The sequence below is a fragment of the Cryptomeria japonica genome, chromosome 4 (genome assembly GCF_030272615.1).
Source record: "Cryptomeria japonica chromosome 4, Sugi_1.0, whole genome shotgun sequence".
In the NCBI taxonomy this organism is placed as follows: Eukaryota; Viridiplantae; Streptophyta; class Pinopsida; order Cupressales; family Cupressaceae; genus Cryptomeria; species Cryptomeria japonica.
Window position 1 is genome coordinate 258,946,385 of NC_081408.1, and position 22,243 is coordinate 258,968,627.

The 22,243-nt window shown below is 40.0% G+C and overlaps 1 protein-coding gene across 3 annotated transcripts in view; it reads left to right on the top strand.

The window, feature by feature from the left end:
• Nucleotides 1–22,243, top strand: part of LOC131065563 (uncharacterized) — a 320,439-nt gene that overhangs the window by 216,502 nt on the left and 81,694 nt on the right. For 2 of the 3 annotated variants that reach the window (XM_059219782.1, XM_058000111.2), the window contains one exon: nt 2,955–3,020. The exons of the other annotated variant lie outside the window; for it this stretch is intronic. In XM_059219782.1, coding sequence (XP_059075765.1) covers nt 2,955–3,020 — 66 coding nt within the window. The remainder of the gene's footprint in view (nt 1–2,954; nt 3,021–22,243) is intronic. 3 annotated transcript variants of the gene reach the window in all.

Genomic DNA, 22,243 nt, shown 5'->3' on the forward strand with positions numbered 1-22,243 from the left:
TGTGAAGGGCAAGAATAATGTGGTGGCCGATGCTCTGTCAAGAGGGTTGCCATATGTTCTCTATCCCAGATTTCGGCAGATTGGAAGGAACATCTGTTGGTTGAATATTCCAAGAATACATTCGCGTGTGAGCTGATGGATGGTCAAGCGCAGGATGACAGATACAAGGTGGTTGACGACATCATTTACTACAAGGACAAAATTTATTTAGTGCTCGAGTCCAAGATGAAGGAAAAAATTCTAAAAGAAATGCACGACTCACCCTTGGCCGGACACCCAGGATACCTAAAAACCTACAGATTAATCCAAGAAAGGTTCTCTTGGAAGGGTCTTAAGAATGACGTTCTACAGTACGTGCGAGAATGCTCCACCTACCAGCAAAACAAATCTGAGCACACCTTACCTGCTAGACTGCTTAAGCCGTCGCCAATCCCCGACCAGAAGTAGGATAGCATCTCAATGGATTTCATTACTGGGCTTCCCAAGGTGCAAGGAAAGGATTGCATCTTCGTCATGGTAGATCGTTTGACCAAGTATGCCCATTTCTTTGCCATCTCCACTGGATACTAGGCATCTGAAGTGGCCGAGTTGTTCTTCTGCAGAACATGGTGAGTGACAGGAATAGCCGCTTCCTGAGCACCTTTTGGATGGAGGTATTTCAATTGGTAGGAACCGAGTTGTCACCAAGCACGAGCTACGATCCGCAAATGGATGGACAAACGAAGATCGTGAACAAATGGCTGGAGGGTTATCTCAGGAACTATGTCTCAACACAACAGAAGGCATGGGTCCGTTGATTACATTTGGGTGAACACTGTTACAACACCTACCACATGTCGATAGGTATGGTGCCCTTCAAAGCACTGTATGGTTATGAACCTTCGTCTTTTGTGGATCTGGCATTGGGTGACAGTCATGCACCAAGGGCCAAGGATTGGTTACAGGAGAGTTTGGACATCTTGAGGTCTCTCAAGGATAACCTACAGAGGGCTTAGAACCAGCAGAAGATGTATGCGGACCAACACCGGATTGAGCAGAGTTTTGAGGTTGGCGATTTGGTATACCTTGAGCTTCAACTGTATAGACAATCCTCCCTGAGGATATGTCATAAGGAGAAGTTGAAGCCGCATTTCTATGGACCCTACAGAGTGGTTCGGAGTGTGGGCGAAGTTGCCTACGAGTAGGAACTTCTCGAGGGGAGTCGGATTCACAATGTTTTTCATGTGTCATGCCTCAAGAAGGCTGTCAGGCAGCATGTCACAGTGTCGAAGGACCTGCCACCCATTGATGAAGAAGGGAAACTAATTCTAGAACCGGTTGAGATCATTGACATTAGAGAGAAGAAATTGAGGTTACGCACAGTCAAGGAATTCCTCGCGCAATGGAAGGATTTGTCGATCTTAGATGCCACTTGGGAAGGCGAGCAGATTTTGGATCATCCAAGTCTACAATTGCTTGAGGGCAAGCAATTCTCCATCAGGGAGGACTGTAATGTCCCCGATATTATTAAATAATTTAATAATTGTGTGTGTATATGTCGGACCCTTTTTACTTTTGGCGGTAACATTTTGGCTGTGTCGGCTCTTTTTGTAATCCTTCGGGAAGTTTCCTTGAAGCCATATAAATTGCCGAGTTAGTCATTGTTGTAGGTATGCGAATTTGGTGTTTTCTCTGTGTGTGCGAATTCCAATTGGAGTTTAGTCATCTGCCATTTCGGAGGTGGAATATCCTCCCTACTTGGCATCTGTAGTTTTGGTGGGAGTAACTCCTCACCCTACTCTGCTCTGTCCTCAGTCCAAGATTTTGTAATCTGAAGTGTTATCATTATTGGATCTGAATTTCTACTTGCTTGGTGTGTTCATTCCTGTGCCAAATCGTGTTCAACTAATTATATTGTCCAACATATTGCATATAACGGAACCATCTTTTCGAGGTTGTGATTATTAGACCGTACACAGAGAGCCAATTGATCGTACGGAAGGCAAGGAGTGTACGGAGTGAAGGGCTGTACGGTGTTGGTCGTACGGGGGAGGTTGTGTTGGTTGTACGGTGGAGGGGGGTGTTGGCCTTACGGGAGGTTGTGTTGACCATACGGTGGAAGTTTAGTTATTGTACGGTACGGTACATTACATGATACAAGAAAAGAGATGGCAGAGAGAAGATTTTGTGAGAATAAGCTTGGTATGATATTGAAGCAAAGTAGAAGATTGAATAATGTAATTGTCTTTTTTATTTGATTGAATGAAAGGATTAAATTTTTTCGAAAGTTTTGAAAGGCTTTAAGATCTTGTGGATGAATATTTGCTTATGTTTATGATTTATTAAGGTTTCTGGCCTACCCTTGTTTCATATGAAAATTTCCATCACAATTATCAATAAATAGTATGGGCAATTCTACTACATTCAAGAGATAATAAAGACAAAAGAAAATGTATATATGAATACTACACTTTGACATACACTATAGACTATTTCTTCTAAAGGATGTTAAAAGTCATCATCATCATAACAAGAATAGATACAGTTTTTGAGCATATTATTCTATTAGGAGTAGTTATGCTAAATTAAGGGCATAATCATCCCTCATGGTAATATGTGCTACGACATCTCATAAACTCTATTTTGCATCAGTAATCATCTTACTTGAGAAATATTACTATCATTTTTTAGTGCTTCTACACTCTGCATTCCTGCTTATGGGTGTCCATGTGCCCCCAACCCATTTCTAATTTATCCATTAGTTTTTTTATTATATCTTACTTTTTTCATTTCTATTTGCATGGTGCAAATGCTACATGCTCTGATTCCATTAATTTTCATTAGGCTAAATAAGTTCTTGTCTAATCAAGATTTGTCCTTTTTTGGAGAATTGTATATTGCCCTCAAATTCATTTCAATCATTTTTTCAACATTTGGCTTTTATCGCATACTAACTTGACTTAGCATATTTGCAGGTAGACTCTCCTAGTGTTACTCATCCAAAGAGGCAAATTTATGGTTTGGATTGCCCTAGAAGAGAGGTATAGCTGTCCTATTTGTCATCTTTCAAATATTTAATAAAATTTAGAATTGATGAATCCTTTTGTCATATGTTTGACTTCAAATGTGGATTAAAACATCAAGTTGAACAAAAAATTCTGTTCAATTGTTTCTGATTTTTTTTTTAATGAAGATTTTGAGGAACAATTTTTATGCAAATACACATCCAAATTTACCCAACGATTCTTCTTGTATTTGCACATTAGAGATCAATTCATATATTTCATCCTAAGTTATTGAAATTCTTATCTAGTACTTGAATGGGATAAACATAAGGTACACTTAGGTTCATTTTTATCATGTTCAAGGTTGTAATCCTACCCCATTGTTTGTGTATTTTCTATGATAGCAACATTATATAATATTCCCCCAAAAGTTGCATTGATGGGGAAGGTGCTATGATCTTCAGTACTGTTCTTATAGAACCATAGTCCATTAGTTTTAGTTTACAACCATCTAGGCCTTAAAAGAAGTATCTCACTTTACAACTCATTACACTTCATTTAAACTTCTGTTGGAAGCTGTTTAATGTCAGCAAGGTTCAGGTACATTCTTAAGAGCATAGTTGAAAAACTTGGCCTTGGCAATCATGGACAAGCAAATGTAAAACATAAAGAACTGACTTAAGCGATGTTATTCAAATCTTTATTCTACAACTAATTCACACCTCTAGGTTGAGCTAAAAGTTTATGCATAAAAGATGAAAGGTGATACAAAACTCTTACCAAAAGGCCTCTTGTTGCATCTCAAGGTCGATGCACTCAAGATGAATTGATGTGTGAAATATGGGATGTAAGGTGCTCAAATTAACAGCATAACATCACATTCCAGGAGTTATCTAAAAATAATTCATATGTCATGCCCCTGCTATGACTTCCCTCATAACCTACCTTAAAGAAAGATAAATAAGGAATACATCTATATCTTCAGAAAATTGTCTATACCAAGATTTCACATTTTTCTGAATTCCTACATCAAACTCTAACAGCAGCCAATATTAATTAAAGGAAAAAGGAAGTAAGTTATCCCAAAGGGAGCGACAAAGAGAACTGACAAGTGACAGTGATGAGTTCTAAGAGGCAATCAATGAAGTGATTTACATGGCACTTTGACTATCATATGGTTGCAGCATTCAGGCAGAGGCAACAATAAGTAATTAAAGAATCTCCTTATCACAGCAATAAGCAATCAAAGAGTCACATAATCACCGTAGTAGTAAATTAATGATTAGTGGAAATAAGATTAAGGAGATGGCAGTAAAAGGGTATGATCACACCAGCAATTAACAAGCGAATAAGGAGATTAAGGGTCCTAAGAGATTAGTTAAGGCAAAGTAATCTCAAGGGTCACGATGGCAAAAGACATAAGATTACCAATTAGAAGAGACATGACTCTTCAGGTGATGAAAGGATATAAAGGAAGACCGACCTCCAGGGAGTGGGCATCACTGGAGAATCATCAATCAACAAGTCACACATCAGAAAATCAATCAACCTTCAAAGCATTAAGAAATTGTTCAAGCAGACTAGTCTATTCAGTAGATCAAATTACACAGGAAGATAGCAGCATCAGATCATCAAGAAGGATCAGATTGGGGTACTTAAATAAGAATCAAACCATTATTTCTGCAGTATCATAACTTATCTGCCAACTCAATTGTGGTATGTATATATATATATATATATGCTGACTATACACTATAGATGATGATTTAATGTGTATATGATAGAAGATATGCCTGATTGCCTGAAATCCATTTTGTTGGAAGGGCCTGAGGTGTAAGTAAAAGGGGTTTGAGAGGGTTAAGTAAGTAGGCCATCCTAGAGTTGACCATACTAGCTCCTAGGACTAGAGGGCACTTACGTAAAAGAGTTGAGGAATCCACTTACAACCTCCATCCAACTCCACAAGATGGCACCTGTCTTTAGGGATATGAGGCATTGATGGCGAAAGAAAGTACAAGCCACTAAGCAAGCAAGAGGATTGTGGTAGACATCCACTTTTGGGCTTAGTGTAGAAATGGTTTTAGGGGGGCATATCATGTCTCTTCCTCCAAACCCTAATATGCTTGAATAATATTATCGATAGTATATGAATATGTGATCTTGTCTAACCCTAATGATTGAATATATACATACATACATACATACATACATACATACATATATATATATATATATATATATATATATATATATATATATATATATATATATATATATATATATATATGTTGTGTATGTTATGATTGCAGGATTAAAATCCAAGATACACAATTTAAAGATATACATACATACATATATGTATATGTATGTATGTATATATATATATATATATATATATATATATATATATATATATATATATATGTTGCGTATGTTATGATTGCAGTATTAAATTCCAAGATCACACAATTTAAAGAAATATTTACTTTGTAAGATGTAACCCTAACCCTAATTTGTTGCAATTATGATTCTAGGGCAAATTCTTGGACAAATTAGGAAGGGGACATTACATCATATGATGTGCTATTTATAGACTTTAAGGATAGAAGATCAAAGGCTAAGATTGGTTTGAGTGATTGATCAAGGAGGTTGATTGGGAGGATTGGATGCGTAAAAATCTTCCAAGTAGCGCATGTAATTGGTGCACATGAGGAGGTAAGGATCAAAAAGTCCTTTTTTGCAGTCTTGTGAATGGTTGGGATTTTTTAGATTGAATGGATGGACAAGATTTGATGGGAGGATTTTGTATTTAAAGATATACATACATACATATATGTATATGTATATATATATATATATATATATATGTTGCGTATGTTATGATTGCAGGATTAAAATCCAAGATCACACAATTTAAAGAAATATTTACTTTGTAAGATGTAACCCTAACCCTAATTTGTTGCAATTATGATTCTAGGGCAAATTCTTGGACAAATTAGGAAGGGGACATTACATCATATGATGTGCTATTTATGGACTTTAAGGATAGAAGATCAAAGGCTAAGATTGGTTTGAGTGATTAATCAAGGAGGTTGATTGGGAGGATTGGATGCGTAAAAATCTTCCAAGTAGCGCATGTAATTGGTGCACATGAGGAGGTAAGGATCAAAAAGTCCTTTTTTGCAGTCTTGTGAATGGTTGGGATTTTTTAGATTGAATGGATGGACAAGATTTGATGGGAGGATTTTGTAGACACTTGTGAAGCAGGGGGCCTGTTAATGTGTTTTTCATGCACATGCGAACAAAGAATAAAATACCAAGGTATCTTATCCTCTCTTGAAAAAAGTTTCCCCGAATGCTGAAGATTTCGCCGAAGGATCAATCGGAGTAGCTCCAAGGTTCTTATATGTAGGGTCTCTACATGTGGATAAGCTCTTGTGGTATGATGTGATTATGCTGGAATCACAAGGGGACTTACGTTTGATGACCTGAGCGTCTGATTTGCTGGAATCACAAGTCCTATTTACTAAATGGGAGATAAAGAAATATCAAAAGATGAAAGGCTTAAAAAGTCTAATCTAGAATGTAAGAGGATGGATGAATGACTAGGTGGAGTCCTACTAGGTTGGGTCTCACCATCAGATTGAACAACCCGACACCAACTCAGTGCAATCTTCTAAGGGATACTTCAAATAGATTCAAATCATACACCATCAAACACTGATCACCATTCAAGATAATGCATGAACAATAGACGTGTAATGACTTGAAATTAAGTTCATTCTATGCCAGTTGACCACGCGAGGCGCACTTACAATCAGCAAGAGGCTAGTGGTTTGGACTAGGCGGATTCCACACAAGTGCATTCAACAATTTTCTCCATTCAATCTAATTATTTACCATCTAATACGAAGATTCAACAAGAGACCATGCATATTGCAAAGAAACGACACATTTCACCATGATTTCAATGAAAATGGGGTTTATTTACAATCAAGGGCAACAATTTCTTGCCTTGTCCTCCTAATCTACTCTAATTGCTATTCTATTTGTTGACTATTCACTAACTCTCTTTTTAGCCAATTCCTAACTATTATCTATTGTCTATTAACCCCTACAAATGAAGAGTCAGAGCTTTATATAGGAAGCTCTTTACAATTCAATGGCTCTGATTGATTTAGAATGAATGGCTAGGATTACAAGATAGAAACCCTAATTAGGGTTTGTTATAACAAACTCCCCTAGCCAATGAGAAAATTATATCTCATGAGTGTGGACCAATAGGAAGCAGGGGTAGGTGCCTCGAAGTTTATGCCATCACTGGTGAGTCAGGTACATGCTGAGGTGGAGCTATTTGACTGGAGGAACAATGACTGGGATGCCACCTTGTCTGGTACTTGCTCTGTGATGACCTTGGTCGATCCTCCTTTGTCCTTGATGCACTTGATGAGTGGCACGCCTTTCCTTGACCCTTCTGTGTTTGATGAGGCCTCCTCACGGTCAAGTCATTTCTCCTTTGGCAACATATTTCGCCTTCAAGTGTCATTCTTCTCTGTCATCATGTGGTAGAATGAGGTCTTGAGGCTAGCTTGCAACTCCTCGAATACTTGAAGTCTTCAAACGCTTCAAAACACCTTGAGTCCTCCTTTATGCATCTGGGACATCCTTGATGGTGATGGGCTTAGAATAGGTCGTCCTTGTCCTGGCCTGATTTTCTTCCACCTGCAAAACAAACCAAAAGATGATTAAGTACACATGATATATTTATCTCACATAGCATTTTCTACCTTAAATCATCAACAAAAAGACATTAGAATGAAATTTGCTCAAGATCTTCCCCGGGGACAGGCCCTATAAGAATTTCGCTCTGGACCCTTTGGAAGGGTCAGGAGCGAAATTTGCTATTTTGCTCAATTTAGACCTCATCTCCTTGCCTTGAACTTCTCTTGACCTTTGAATCGCTTCCTCCTGGAAACATCATTGATTTGACCTCCAAAAAGACCAAAAAAGAGGATTTTGCTTTGGACCTTGGCCAAGGACAAGACCTATAAGGAATTTCGCTCTGGACCCTTTGGAAGGGTCAGGAGCGAAATTCACATTTTAGGACAAAATCTTCGCATTTTTTGACCACAACTAGCTCAAATACATGTCTAAGGATGCCTTTAATCTCAATCAACACTAGGTTTGATGCAAAATTGCAGCAAAATAGAGGTTTTAAGGATTTCGCTCTAGACCCTTTGGAAGGGTCAGGAGCGAAATTCTTCCTTAGGCTCAAATTCTATCATTTCTCTACTCCAAAATGCCTCCCAAGACAAGCACATGCTAACCCTCTCTCCACCAAGGCCTGGGAATCCATCTCTTAATCTCAATCATGGGCAAACTAGGTGATTTTGGGAATTTTGCTCTAGACCCTTTGGAAGGGTTAGGAGAAAAATTCTTGATTTGCTTGTTTTCCTTCACCTAGTTTCATTCTTCATACCTTACTTTCCTTTGACTCTCCCTTTTGGATCCCCCTTTCATGAAGACAACACTTGTTTGACCTCAAAAAGGCCTAAAAGGAGAATTTCGCTAAAAACCGTGGCCAAGCACAAGACCTATTTAGGATTTCGCTTTGGACCCTTTGGAAGGGTTAGGAGCGAAATCCTTGTTCTAGCTCAAAATCTTGATCATTGGTGGCCACAAGCCATTCAAATGCATGCCTATGGGTATCTCCAAGCTCATTTCACCCTGATCAAGGTTTGTCTTGACACAAAAATTGGAAGAAAGAATAGATTTTGGGAATTTTGCTCTGGACCCTTTGGAAGGGTTAGGAGCAAAATTCTTGTTTTGAGCTCATTTCTTCATTTTTTCAACTCCAATCCACCTCAAAAGGCAAGGACACATCACTCTACTCCCATCCATGCCATAAAACCCAAGGATTTGACCTTCTCCAAGGAAAAATAGGTGTTCTTCAAGAATTTCGCTCTCGACCCTTTGGAAGGGTCAGGAGCGAAATTTGCATTTTTAGCTCAATTCCTTCACATTTGGTGATCACAAGCAACTCAAAGCCATGCTTAAGGACATCCTCAATCTCAATTCACCTTGATCCATACTTGTCTTGACAAAAAATTGAGAGAAAAAGGTAGATTTGGGGAATTTCGCTCTGGACCCTTTGGAAGGGTCAGGAGCGAAATTCTAGTTTTAGGCTAAAATCCTTCACTTGTTCACATTCTATCACTTCAAAAGGCAAATACATGTTAATCCATTTCCAAATACGCCCAAGGAACAAGGTTGGTAGTCTAAGCAAGGAAGAAAATAGTATTTATGGGGATTTTCGCTCATGACCCTTTGGAAGGGTTAGGAGCGAAATTCTCATTCTAGGACAAAATCCTCACTTTTCAATGCTTTCATTCTCTTCCTAAGGCAAGAACATGTCCATTTACCCCCACTATGTCCAAGGAACAAGGCTTTTAGTCTAAACAAGGAAGAAAATGAGGTTTATGGAGAATTGCGCTCTGGACCCTGTAATGTCCCTACTAGTTAGAGATCACTTTCCTGCAAAACAGACTGTTAGAATACAACAAAATATATATTACTAATCTAATTTGCACTTAAACTTCAATTACTTAATTAAAACTAATCTCAATTCTTAGGTAATAAAAAGGATACGAATGAAGTATCGGGATATGTCCTTAGGCGGTTGTAATGCCCGCCTTCTTGGAACCCATCATGGTTTCAAGCCTTACTAGGGAAATCGATGGATAAGTCGATTCCCGTCTTGGATGTAACATCTTACATCCAAGCCTACCAAGGAAGATCGTCATAAATGATCAATTCCTTGCCTTGGATGATACATCTTATCATCCAAGTCTACCAGAGAGGACCGACAAGATCCGTCTCTTCTTGGGTGAGCTTCCGACACCCAAGCCTTTAACATTTATGCATGAATACTCAGTATATACTGCCTACCAAGGATTATCATAATCCCTGAATTAGGCTAAGGGAATTCCCTCCCAATAGTCTCCATCACATAGCCAAATTATTGTTATTCATATAACATTTTATATTTCATTATCATCTATATTTTATGCCTACATCTACATATTCCTTAATTACTATTATTGATCCTATATACATACAAATATCCTGCATGCATACATACATCTATTGCTACATATACATGAGACAATATTATTATAAAACTATAACTCTGTCAAAGAGATTGGTATACTATCACATATGACAGAACCATCATAAATATATATGTGTGTGTATGGCACACACGTCCACACACATATATATCCCTGTGGCGTGTAAATCAACCGCTTACCTGTTTCGCACTCTACAGCCTCTCTTCCTCCCGTTTGCTCTTCCTTCGTGCCTCCCCTTTGCTCTGTGGTTATCTTACTTTATAGCCCGTGGAGGGGAAGGGTTGCATCCCACCACGGGGTCCCTCCCCTGGGAAGGGGTGTGACGGTGGTCGCAGCCCAGGCTGCGACTCTCGTCCCACCACTTCCCGCAGGGGGTAACCGTGGCGTAACTCTTCCCTTTTTTTAATATCTCGATCCCATTTAATTAACATTATATAATAAACTTTAACTTATATAATATCTCAAATGAACTTAGCTTATATAATATCTCAATTTAATAATTAGCATTATGTAATTATTTAATAATTCATTTCTTCATCATTTAATATATTAAATATAAAATTAACATTATTTAATCATTTATTTCCTATATTAACCTTATTACATTATTTAATAATTTATTTCCTCTTTTAATATATTAACATTATTTTAATAATTGATCTCTTCATTTTATATATTTCTACTGGACTTAGTAATATATGCTATTATCATTATTGGGGGTATTTTATAAGATTTACATCAGGTGATACAGTAGAGGGTTATCACAGTGCCTCCGTCTCAACTTTGCTTGTCCTCAAGCATTTTTAGATCTTCGTCTTTTTCCCAAGTAGCATCCTCATTTGGGAGATTCCTCCATTTTATCAGGTATTCGGTAATGGTTCGGTTTCTAAGCTCCCTTTTCCGCGTATCCAGAATGATCTCAGGGTACAACGTGAGTTTCCTTTCATCATCTAGGGTAGGTAGTTCACTGCATGGAGCCAAGTGTTGTCCAAGAACCTTCTTAAGTCGGGAGACATGGAACACATTATGTATTTTATTGTCTTTGGGTAGTTCTACTTCATAAGCTACTTCCCCAATCCTTCGAATTATCTTGTAGGGTCCATAGAACCGGGGTTTCAATTTTTCAGCCCCATTCTTCTTGATGGAAGATTGTTCATATGGTTGTAACCTTAAAAACACCAGATCTCCGGCCTCGAACGTCCTTTCCGTACGCTTCCTATCTGCATAGATCTTCTGTTGATTTTGGGCTTGTTGTAAATTCTCTTTCAAGGTCTTCATGATGTCCCTACTCTGTTGAACAAAATCTTGTGCCCTTGGTACTTTACTTTCTTGGGTTATTAAGTCCCCGAAAGTTGTGGCCTCATAGTCGTACAATGCTTGGAAGGGACTCATCCCTATTGACATGTGGTATGTCATGTTGTAACAATGTTCTCCTAGGTGTAGCCACTTAACCCAAGCAGTCTGTTGCCCTGTAACATAATTCCTTAGGTAGCCTTCTATCCATTTGTTCACTGTTTCAGTTTGCCCATCAGTTTGAGGATGGTAACTGGTACTAGGGGTCAAGGTTGTTCCTGCCATTCAGAAGAGTTCTTGCCAGAATTGGCTTATAAACTTGCTATCTCTGTCACTGACAATATTATGAGGGAGTCCGTGGAGTTTGAAAATTTCCCTGAAGAATAGATCGACTATTTGGTAGGCTTTGTATTATGTGGAAACTGCAAGGAAATGGGCATACTTCGTGAGTCTGTCTTCCACCACAAAAATGCTATCCTTTCCTTGTGCCCTTGGCGACCCTGTTATGAAATCAATAGAAATGCTCTCCCACTTTTGATTGGGAATAGGCAATGGTTGAAGCAAACCAACTGGGTGGATGAGTTCGGTTTTATTGCGTTGACAGGTTAGGTACTCTTGTACATATTTTTGGACATCTCTTTTTTGGTCTTTCCATGCATACTTTTCCCTAATGTGTTTATAAGTTTTATAGTATCCTCGATGTCCTTGCCAGGGGGTTATCATGGAATTCTTTTAGGATTTTGCTTTTGAATCTGGTCTGAGGGGTCAAGTATACCCTTCCCTTGTACAAGATGAGATCTCCCCTAACTTTAAAATCTTCATTGGGAGGGTTTCCCTTCAATATTTCCTTTGCTTGTGGATCTTGGCCATATTCATTAAAGATTTCTTCCTTCCAGTCCTTTGAGATGCTGTTAAGGGTATTGAGGTGGGCTCTTCGGGATAATGCATCTGCTGCCCCTTTATTCACCCCTTTTACATATTCTATATCAAAGTCGTAGGCTTGTATTTTGCTCACCCATTTTTGTTGCCTATCATTAAGATCATTTTGACTCAAGAAGAAGCGTAGGCTGTTATGATCGGTTTTCACACTAAACTTCCCACAAACAAGGTATTGGCGAAATTTGGCTAAGGCGTGCATTATGGCTAGCATTTCTTTGTCATAAATAGAGTAGTGTCTTTCTGCTTCGATAAGTTTACGGCTCTCGAAGGCTAGTGGGTGTTTCTTTTGCATGAGGACTGCCCCAATTCCCTCCCCGGATGCATCACATTGTAGTTCAAAAGGTATAGAGAAGTCGAGAATGGCCAATACTAGACATGAGCTCATGGTTATTTTAAGTTGTTCAAAAGCCTGTTGGGCTTTGTTATTCCATGTGAAAGCCCCTTTCTTATTTAGATCAGTAAAGGGTGCTGCAATCTTGGAGAACCCTTTTACAAAACGTTTATAGTAGCTGCATAGTCCCACAAATCCCCTTAATTGTGTTAAGGTTCTAGGGGTGGGCCATTCCTTGATGGCCCTGATCTTTTCTTCATCAACACTCACTCTGGCCTCACTAATTTTGTGTCCTAGGTAGATGATTTCTTTCATCCCAAATTCGCACTTGGAGACTTTGGCATATAATGATTTAGACTCAAGAATATTTAATACCTCCTCAATGTGTTGGAGATGTTCTTCCCATGTCTTGCTGTAAATAAGTATATAATCAAAGAATATTAGTAGAAATTTCCTCAATTGTTGCTTGAATGTATGATTCATGCATGACTGGAAGGTGGCCGAGGCGTTAGTGAGGCCAAATGGTAGGACCAAAAACTTGAAATGCTCATAATGACATCTGAATGTTGTTTTGGGGATATCCTCTTCCCTCATTCTAATCTGATGGTATCCTGACCTTAGATCGATCTTAGAGAAATATCTTGCTCCGTGTAGTTCATCCATTAATTTGTCAATTCTCGGGATAGGGTATCTGTTTTTTATAGTCTTTTTATTCAGGGCCCTCTAATCTATGCACATTCTCATCGTCTTGTCTTTCTTCTTGACCAATACCACTAATGAAGCAAAGGGGCTGCTGCTTGGTTGGATATGTCCCATTTCTAATAACTCTTGTATGGTTTTTTCAATCTCCTCTTTGAATTTGTGGGGTTGGCGATAAGGAGTTGTAATGACGGGTTTTGCTCCTCCTTCTAACTCAATGGAGTGTTCAAATCCCCTTTTTGGGGGTAAGCCCAGGGGGATGTCTTCGAAGACTTTTTTGTGTCTCTTAAGGATGGGTTGTATATCACTATGAACGGCTTGATCTTCGGTCGGAGATTTATCCAAGACCATACATTGGGCGACCCACTCTCCTTGATCATGCCTAAGAATTTTTTCCATTTTGTTACATGATACTATCTTTGGAGAGCCATCGGAGATTCCTTTTAAGGTTGTTTCTCTCCCTTCATGTTGGAAGCATATCTCCCGATTAGGACTGTCCATGGTGAACCGGCCCAATGAGTTTATCCATGGCACCCCCAAAATGATGTCGTTCTCTAAGTTCACCACAAAGAATTTCCTCTTAATTGTATGTCCCCCCAAGGTGACTTCCAATTGAGGTATAATTTTAGTGCACCTGTCTATGACTCTGTTGCCCATGATCACCTCAAACTCTCCAAACTCTTGATTTTTTAACCTTCTCTTTGCCGCTAAATGTTTGCTAATGAAATCATGTGAGGCTCCTATGTCTACCAAGGCGATTACTTTCTGTCCTTTGATTATCCCTTTGAGTTTCAAGCGACTATTCTCACTCCCTTTGAGTGATGACTGCCAAAGTACCCGGCTCGTTGCCTTCAAACCTGGCCCTTTTATAGGGTCTTTCCTCATCCTGTATTTCTTTTGTGTTATTTAACTGTCCTCTTTTACATTTTTGGCCCTTCCCCCATGGGGCCTTGCATTTGAAACATAACCCTTTCTCCATGAGGTCCTCTCTCTCCTTACATCGGTGATTCATACTCCAAGGTTTTTTGCAAAAGCGGCAGGGCCTCTCCCGGTGGTCCCTCTGTGGTCCCTCATTCCTATGCGGTGTTTTGGCTGAGATGTTCTTGGGGGCATTATATTCGACCATCCTAGTTTTCTTAATGGCCTCTACTAAGTTTTGCGGTTCCAAGGGTTTTACAAAAATTTTAATAGAGTCTTTCAAGCCTTCTAAAAACATGTAAGTAAGCCTTCTCTGGGATAGGTCGGGGACCATTACTGATAGGTTTTGGAATTGGTCGATATAGTCTTCAATGGTTCCTGATTGCTTAAGGTGGGTTAACTCTTGGAAGTACCATTTTGAGTCCTATTCAAACCGGCTGATGAGTTTTTGAGTCAACTCATTATAGGTGGAGATATTTTTGTGGCCTAGGGTAATGAGACCATTATGCCACCAATTATGGGCTGCTCCGGTCAAATGGAGTATGGCAAACTTTATAGAATCTCCTTCTATCATGGGGCTGTATGAAAGGTATGTATCTAGTTTTTGGACTTAAACTTGGGCGATATCCTTCCCTGACCCATCAAAGCATGGTAGGGACATTTTGTTAACTTTAGCTTTGAGGTCTTTACCCATATGCTTCCTCCTACCTTCGTTAGTCTTGGACTCACAGAAGTCCGTGAAGGAAACCACCCTCTGAACTTCCGGCTCTAATCTAGCATATATTTGGGCGATTTCTTCCACCCCAAGTGTGACTTGCTCCTCTTCGTCTCCCATATGTTCTCCTGGAAGAAATTCGGGAATTGTTTGTCTAGAACTTTGAGGAGATCGTTTGTTATCGGCGTGATTAGAGTGCGTCTCTCTTCTAGGGTTTGGAATATCTCTGTTGTTGGTGTTTGTACTTTGGAGGATTAATTGGCTCATTCTTTCGAATTTCTCATTGGTTTGCTCCATGAAAGTCTGAAGTTGTTTGGCTAATTGATCGGCCATTGCTTTCGTGTTTTTCTTCCTCCGATATGTGATCATAAATTAAGTCTCCCTTCCACAGGTTGGCAGGATTATGCTCCGATACCGCTGTAATGTCCCTACTAGTTAGAGATCACTTTCTTGCAAAACAGACTGTTAGAATGCAACAAAATATATATTACTAATCTAATTTGCACTTAAACTTCAATTACTTAATTAAAACTAATCTCAATTCTTAGGTAATAAAAAGGATACGAATGAAGTATTGGGATAAGTCCTTAGGCGGTTGTAATGCCCACCTTCTTGGAACCCATCATGGTTCCAAGCCTTACCAGGGAAATCGATGGATAAGTCAATTCCCGTCTTGGATGTAACAGCTTACATCCAAGCCTACCAAGGAAGATTGTCATATATGATCAATTCCTTGCCTTGGATGATACATCTTATCATCCAAGTCTACCAGAGAGGACCGGCAAGATCCGTCTCTTCTTGGGTGAGCTTCTGACACCCAAGCCTTTAACATTTATGCATATGAGTACTCAGTATATACTGCCTACCAGGGATTATCATAATCCCTGAATTAGGCTAAGGGAATTCCCTCCCAATAGCCTCCATCACATAGCCAAATTATTGTTATTCATATAACATTTTATATTTCATTATCATCTATATTTTATGCCTGCATCTACATATTCCTTAATTACTATTATTGATCCTATATACATACAAATATCCTGCATACATACATATATCTATTGCTACATATACATGAGACAATATTATTATAAAACTATAACTCTGTCAAAGAGACTGGTATACTATCACATATGACAGAACCATCATAAATATATATGTGTGTGTGGCACACACGTCCACACACATATATATCCCTGTGGTGTGTAAATCAACTGCTTACCTGTTTCGTAATCTGCAGCCTCTCATCCTCCCGTTTGCTCTTCCTTTGTGCCTCCCCTTTGCTCTGCAGTTATCTTACTTTATACCCCGTGGAGGGGAAGGGTTGCGTACCACCACAGGGTCCCTCCCGTGGGAAGGTGTGATAACCCTACCTCACCACATGATGTAAGCCTTTTAAACACAAACAATGATAGAATCAACTATTAAATGATGTAATATATCAAATAGTGTTAATATACTAGAGAGGCAGCAGCTAGTACAATGGTCCGTACGAATTGGCTATCACATGGTCGGGAGGGGTTTCCTCCCATCAAGCACAGCATTCACTCCAGTGAATGTCATGCTTGGTGGGAGGAAACCCCTCCTGACCATGTGATAAAAGATTCTCTCAAAAAAGAATAGGTGGACTATGCCATTCAGATGCCAACATTCAATATCAAGGATTTTGAACCGGTGCTACGGACCATGGTGTCTGGATACAACCACCAGGAAAGGGCCTCCATCATTCAGTTCCAGGGCTGCACAGTGCAGGTTTCCTTCAAGGCAGAGGACTTCAGGAGGGTATTTGGTATACTCGAGAAGGGAGCATCTGCAGCAAAACCAGCCAAGAAGCTCACCAAAGAGAAAAAGAAGTGGTTGCTGAACTTGGTGTGCAGAGATGACTTGACTGAAGAACAATGGAAGAGCGCCTGGTCTAATAGTAGGGGATTGAAGCATGCTTTTATTGCACCGGGAGAGTGGAGGATGCTGATGGACTTGGTGAAAAGTCGACTCATAGGGGCCAGCCGTGCATCCGATATAGCCATCTGGATGATAGGGTTGATGAATGGCATCAAGTGTGGCAAAGTTTACAATTGGGGACAACTTTTAGCTGGGAGGATTCATGATTTCCTCAAACTGGAGCACAAAACATTTTATATGTGCCACCACTCCATCAGTCTATTCCTGGATGGTACCTCGAGAGATGTGGGGTAATTTTGAACCATGCGGTAGGGTGGAACCCAACAAACCATCCATGTACTATTATGCTCACCTGGACACTCTTGGTGATACCATATAGCGAGCAAAGAGGCGGAGGAAGCTAGACATAGCAGTCGAGGTTGAAGAGGATAGCAGCATGGAAGATTCCGATGAGGAGGCCGAAGAAACTAAGGAGCAGGAGAGTGGAGATGAAGGATTCCGAATGGCACCGCACACAGCCGGAGAAGAACAGGAAGCAGAATCACAACAACGGGAAGGGGAGGAGGAGGAAGAGCAGCATGGAGGACTGCGAGCACAGTGGAAAAGCACGCAGGTGAAATTTACACCCCCCAAAATTACCTCCTTCAGCGCACTTGGTACCACGGGAAGCACTCACAGTGGCCAACTTGGTAGGCGACATAAGACCAGTAGGAGTGTTGTTCAGGAGAGTTGATGAAGGGGAACTACCAGCACAACGACGAGTGTCACTGTCGCAGATCAGCCTGACTGTACTCGAATCACAAGTCGTAATAAGAGCAAAGCGTACTAGTAGGCCAGCAAACCGTACGAGTAGTGACCTAGGCGGTTTAGGAATGATGGACCGTACGGTGGCAGAGAAGGTCGTACAGCATAGTCCGAAGGTAGCATTACAGGAGGCAGCCATACCAGAGGAAGCTACGAAGACAGTCGTGCAGGAAGTAGTCGTACAAGAGATAGGTACTGATACGACATGTACTAGTACGGAGGGGACCGTAGCAGTTGAGGGCACTACAGTACCAGCAGGGGGAAATGAGTTCGGGGATGTACCGATGGCAAGAGGAGATGGTCTGGAGGAGTTGGCGGTATTGGACACACTGGCTGACGAGGATATAGACGCATCTTTGGACGGGTGGCTGGGATAGTTTGCACTCACATCTCACCTTCCCACTTTGCCCTCACCGCACGCCATGGCAGTTGGATGGAACCAGACATAGCATAGGACCACTCTTATCACAGATCAAGATGAGATGATGCCTGCAGAGGAGCAGAACAAAGCGACTGGAGGTGGTAGACATGATCAGAAGATCATTGATGTCGAGGAGAGCGAGTCTAGAGGACCACCGGTAGGTCTTCACCTCACCCCGCCAGACCCTAGCGATCCAGCAGGCTCGCTCCAGCGGTTCCTTGGGGAGCTACAAGGGATCTCAGATATAGCACGAGGTATGGCACAGTTGACTGGACAGATGGATGCCAGCAACTCAGCTGACGTTGAGAAGTTGTTCCACTTCATGGCTTCTGGATATGCGGAGGAGTTTCAACGCCACTTTGAGCAGCAGGGGTGGCCAGACAGTAGTATGCCGAAGATGGTACAAGAGTGGATGCACATGCAACCAGTGGAGGGAGTGGACACCTTGGGAGCCTCCTTGCGTAGTATGGAGGGATTGTTCTGGAATGTCTACCTACAAATGCGATAGAGTTAGATAGAGCAACAGACCCAGCGGTTGTATGTAGCCAAATTGGAGAAGGAAGGGGAGAAGCGTGCAAAGTTAGCCGCAGTAGAGAACAACCTGAGGATTGAGCTGGAGACAAAGGTGACCACTTATGAGGCCTTTTGCAGCATGCGGGAGAAGGAGGCACAAGCGGTGGCAGCACAAGTTGCTGACCTTACTCTGCAGATGGAGCAGAAGGACAAAAAACTATTGGAGGCTGCACACATGGTCAAGAAGGCACGGGAGCGACAGTTGATTGCAGAGAAGAACCTCAGACTCCACACGGGGCGACAACTTTCTTCTTCGACCATGACAGGGACGCCTCGTCCCCCTCCTCAGTGTTAGTCTTTTGTTTTGTTATTCCATCTCCTATTGTCTTAGTCATTTGGAAGACGACTACTTTTTTGGGGGGGTTGATGTTAGGGGTCAATAACACATGTTAGTTTATAGTTGGTTTGGGTGTTTATGTTTTGTTATGTATGAGTTGTCGAGAGGTTCTCGTGGGGTAGTTGGTAGTTAGTGACGGTTGGCAACTTGGCCAACCGTCAGGTCTATATATGGTATGGATGGAACCTCGACAAATTATTATTGTACTAGCATATTTGAGAATCCAATAAAGATATCATTATTTTGCCATTGCTATTATGTAATGGTTATCTGTGCTTTAACATATGTTACTGTTCTCGTTATGTGAATTGTTGGTACGTGTGGAATATCTTTGTTTATCCTTGAGCTTACCAACCTCGCCGCAACGACTAAACAATTCTTCAGTTCTATCTATGGTTTCCTTCTGGGTTTTTCATGAGCTCCAGGGTGGCATAACATGCATTTGATTCTTTGGTGAAGTGAGAACTTACTATTTTTAGTAAGTTAGGGTTTGGCTATTTGGATGATGTTGTCTTACTGAGCTTTCTAAGCTCTTTCTCCGGGTGCAAAGATCATGTTTTTGGAGGAGTATTTCATGACTTACTATTTTTAGTAAGTGGCTGTATTGAGCAATTCTATTTTTAGCAGTTTGGACAGGATCTTGATCCTGTAGCAGTTCAGTGGTCTTCATTGCTCAGCTTCATCTTGGATTTTGTTGATAATCAGTATTGGAGTCATACGTGATTTAATTAAATATTATTTCCTTATCCTAAGGTTTAATATTTAATTATTTTATTACTGATTAATGATATATTGGGGGACTTAGCAAAAGACATTTATATCTAATATCAATGTTATATTTTCCTAAGTTAGGCGTTGAAATTTGAAGAATGCATTAAGTTATTATTGAAGACTTAGGCAAGTTCGAACTTGTTGAATTATTGGTTAAAATGCAACTTGGGTGCCCACCTTGGGTAATGAAATGAAATGTCATTTGGACGCCATGTGAGAGTGAAATGAAATGCAAATTGGAGAGGTGAATTTGGAAACATTTACATTTGAATTTCAGAGGAAAAAAATATAAATACAAGTGCTTGGCCTCCCATTTGGACATCCTGAAAAATTACATCGTTATGCTGCCAGTTTGGCAATTGAAATCTGAGGTTCGAAGTGAGCGTTCCTAGCTAAGTGTAGTTTCGTACTTGCAAGACACTACCTAGTTGTTTTACCTGGCCCTTCAGTGATATTTGCGAGTTTGTTGAGGTTTGGGATTGTTGGTTCTGCTGTAGTTCAAGTTATGGTATGTTTTCAAGGTGCTAGGGAAGTCATGGCTGAAGCATCTTTTCATTCATAAGTCTCCGTGTGACCTCTTGCTGCTTTTGGGTATTGGCTCCTTGGTTTTCACTGTCCTAGGCGATTCTTCCTATAAGTTTGCATTGGTTTTCATGGTGTATTGAAATTTATCTTGCAAATCGAACTTATGCTTTGGTATGCCCTATGCTGGAGGTGCTTTGGGTTGTGTGTCTTGGGTTTGGGGCATCGTTAGTCGTTGTTTATCTATTCTATCCTTATTGCCTTCTTTGTATCTTTCATTTGCATCTAGTTTGGGGTTTTTCCGTTGAGTATAGAGAAAGATTTGGTGGGTTTTCAGCTTGCGTCATAAAATTACAGATTTCCAAAAGTTGGTGTTTGGGAGTGCCTTTCGTAGTGTGAGTAGGTTAGTTGATTTGATAGTGATTTGGGGTGGTTTGGAGAGAGAATTGAACATTTGTTAGTTTCTTGAAGTTTCTGGTCTGCGTGTTATTAATCCTAGGATTTCATAAATTCATGTTGAAGGATCTTTTGGGAGTTAGTAACTGTTTGAAGAAATTTATCAACATTGGACAGCATTACTTCTCTATTCTATCTCTCTATTTTATATTGTAAGGTTAAGTAGTAGTACTACTAACCATTTCTGGATTGTAAGCTTTCCCACTGGAAAGTGGAAGAGGCTGGCTTGCCGCCTATATTTTGATATTTGTTACTTAGTCCTCCTGCTGTATAAGCAGTTGAGTGATCTCTGTTTGTAATGGTCCTGCTATTGCATAAGCGGTTGAGTGATGTTTATTGTAATGATCCTCCCGCTGCATAAGCGGTTGAGTTGAGCTTGTTTGGTGTGTTCGGTCCTCCCGCTGAACCATTCAATGCAGCCCACTCATCCAATATAGATAGTTGCCTCTTATAATTCCAAGTATTGAAGAAGGCTTACACATAGGTGAGGCATTACACAATTAATAAAATCATTCCAAGAAGAAAGATTACGCCAAATATTGTAGCTGCACATACACCTCCAATATCGACACATGTTTTTCTTTTACCAACACCGAAGACGACTCCATGAATAATCAAAACTAGATTTCTTAGTTGATATGTGTTGAAACTTAGTAGCTTCGGTAAGATAAATGATTGAATGAGAGACTTCATTTATCTCTCATTCAATCATCTACCTTACCGATATAACTACAATCTAAATGTAGACCTCATGATTAAATAAATGAACTTGTTATAATCATCTTATATGCATAATCGATCATACTATAATCATATTACTCATGATGTGATTGTAATAAGATCAGACCAGACTTATAACTATCATAGCTATCATATGATAACTATAATAGTTATCATCTTAAATCACACATTATACCGATCGGTTATCTGATGATTATATTTTGACATAACCCAATTGTTTATCGGATGATTATATTGATTGACATGCCCTGATTGTTAATCGGTTTAATATGTTAAATGACGTGACCAATAGTTATCGGTATAACACTTAAGTGAAGTGGTGCCTATGCACCGATCAAGACATGTCTTGATCGGGCATGTCAAAAGACATGACCGGTCAAGGCATGCCTTGATCGGTGGGCATGGCCTATAAGTATATGTCAATGAAGTGTTGTAGAAACATAGAAATAATTAATGTTATCTTCAGCAACCTGTGACATAAGAAGTAACAGAAAATATCAGTAAAAGAATAATAATAATATGCAACTTCAGACTTGAACATAAATTTGAATATCATTTACAATATGGCATAGAATCTGACTAGGCAAACAAGTGGACAAGAAAGTTGCTTAAGCAGACACCCAACCAGCTCAAGTAAACAACCAAGCAGCTCAACCAAACACCTAGGTAGCTCGAGCAACTCAAGCACCCAACTAGGTAACTCA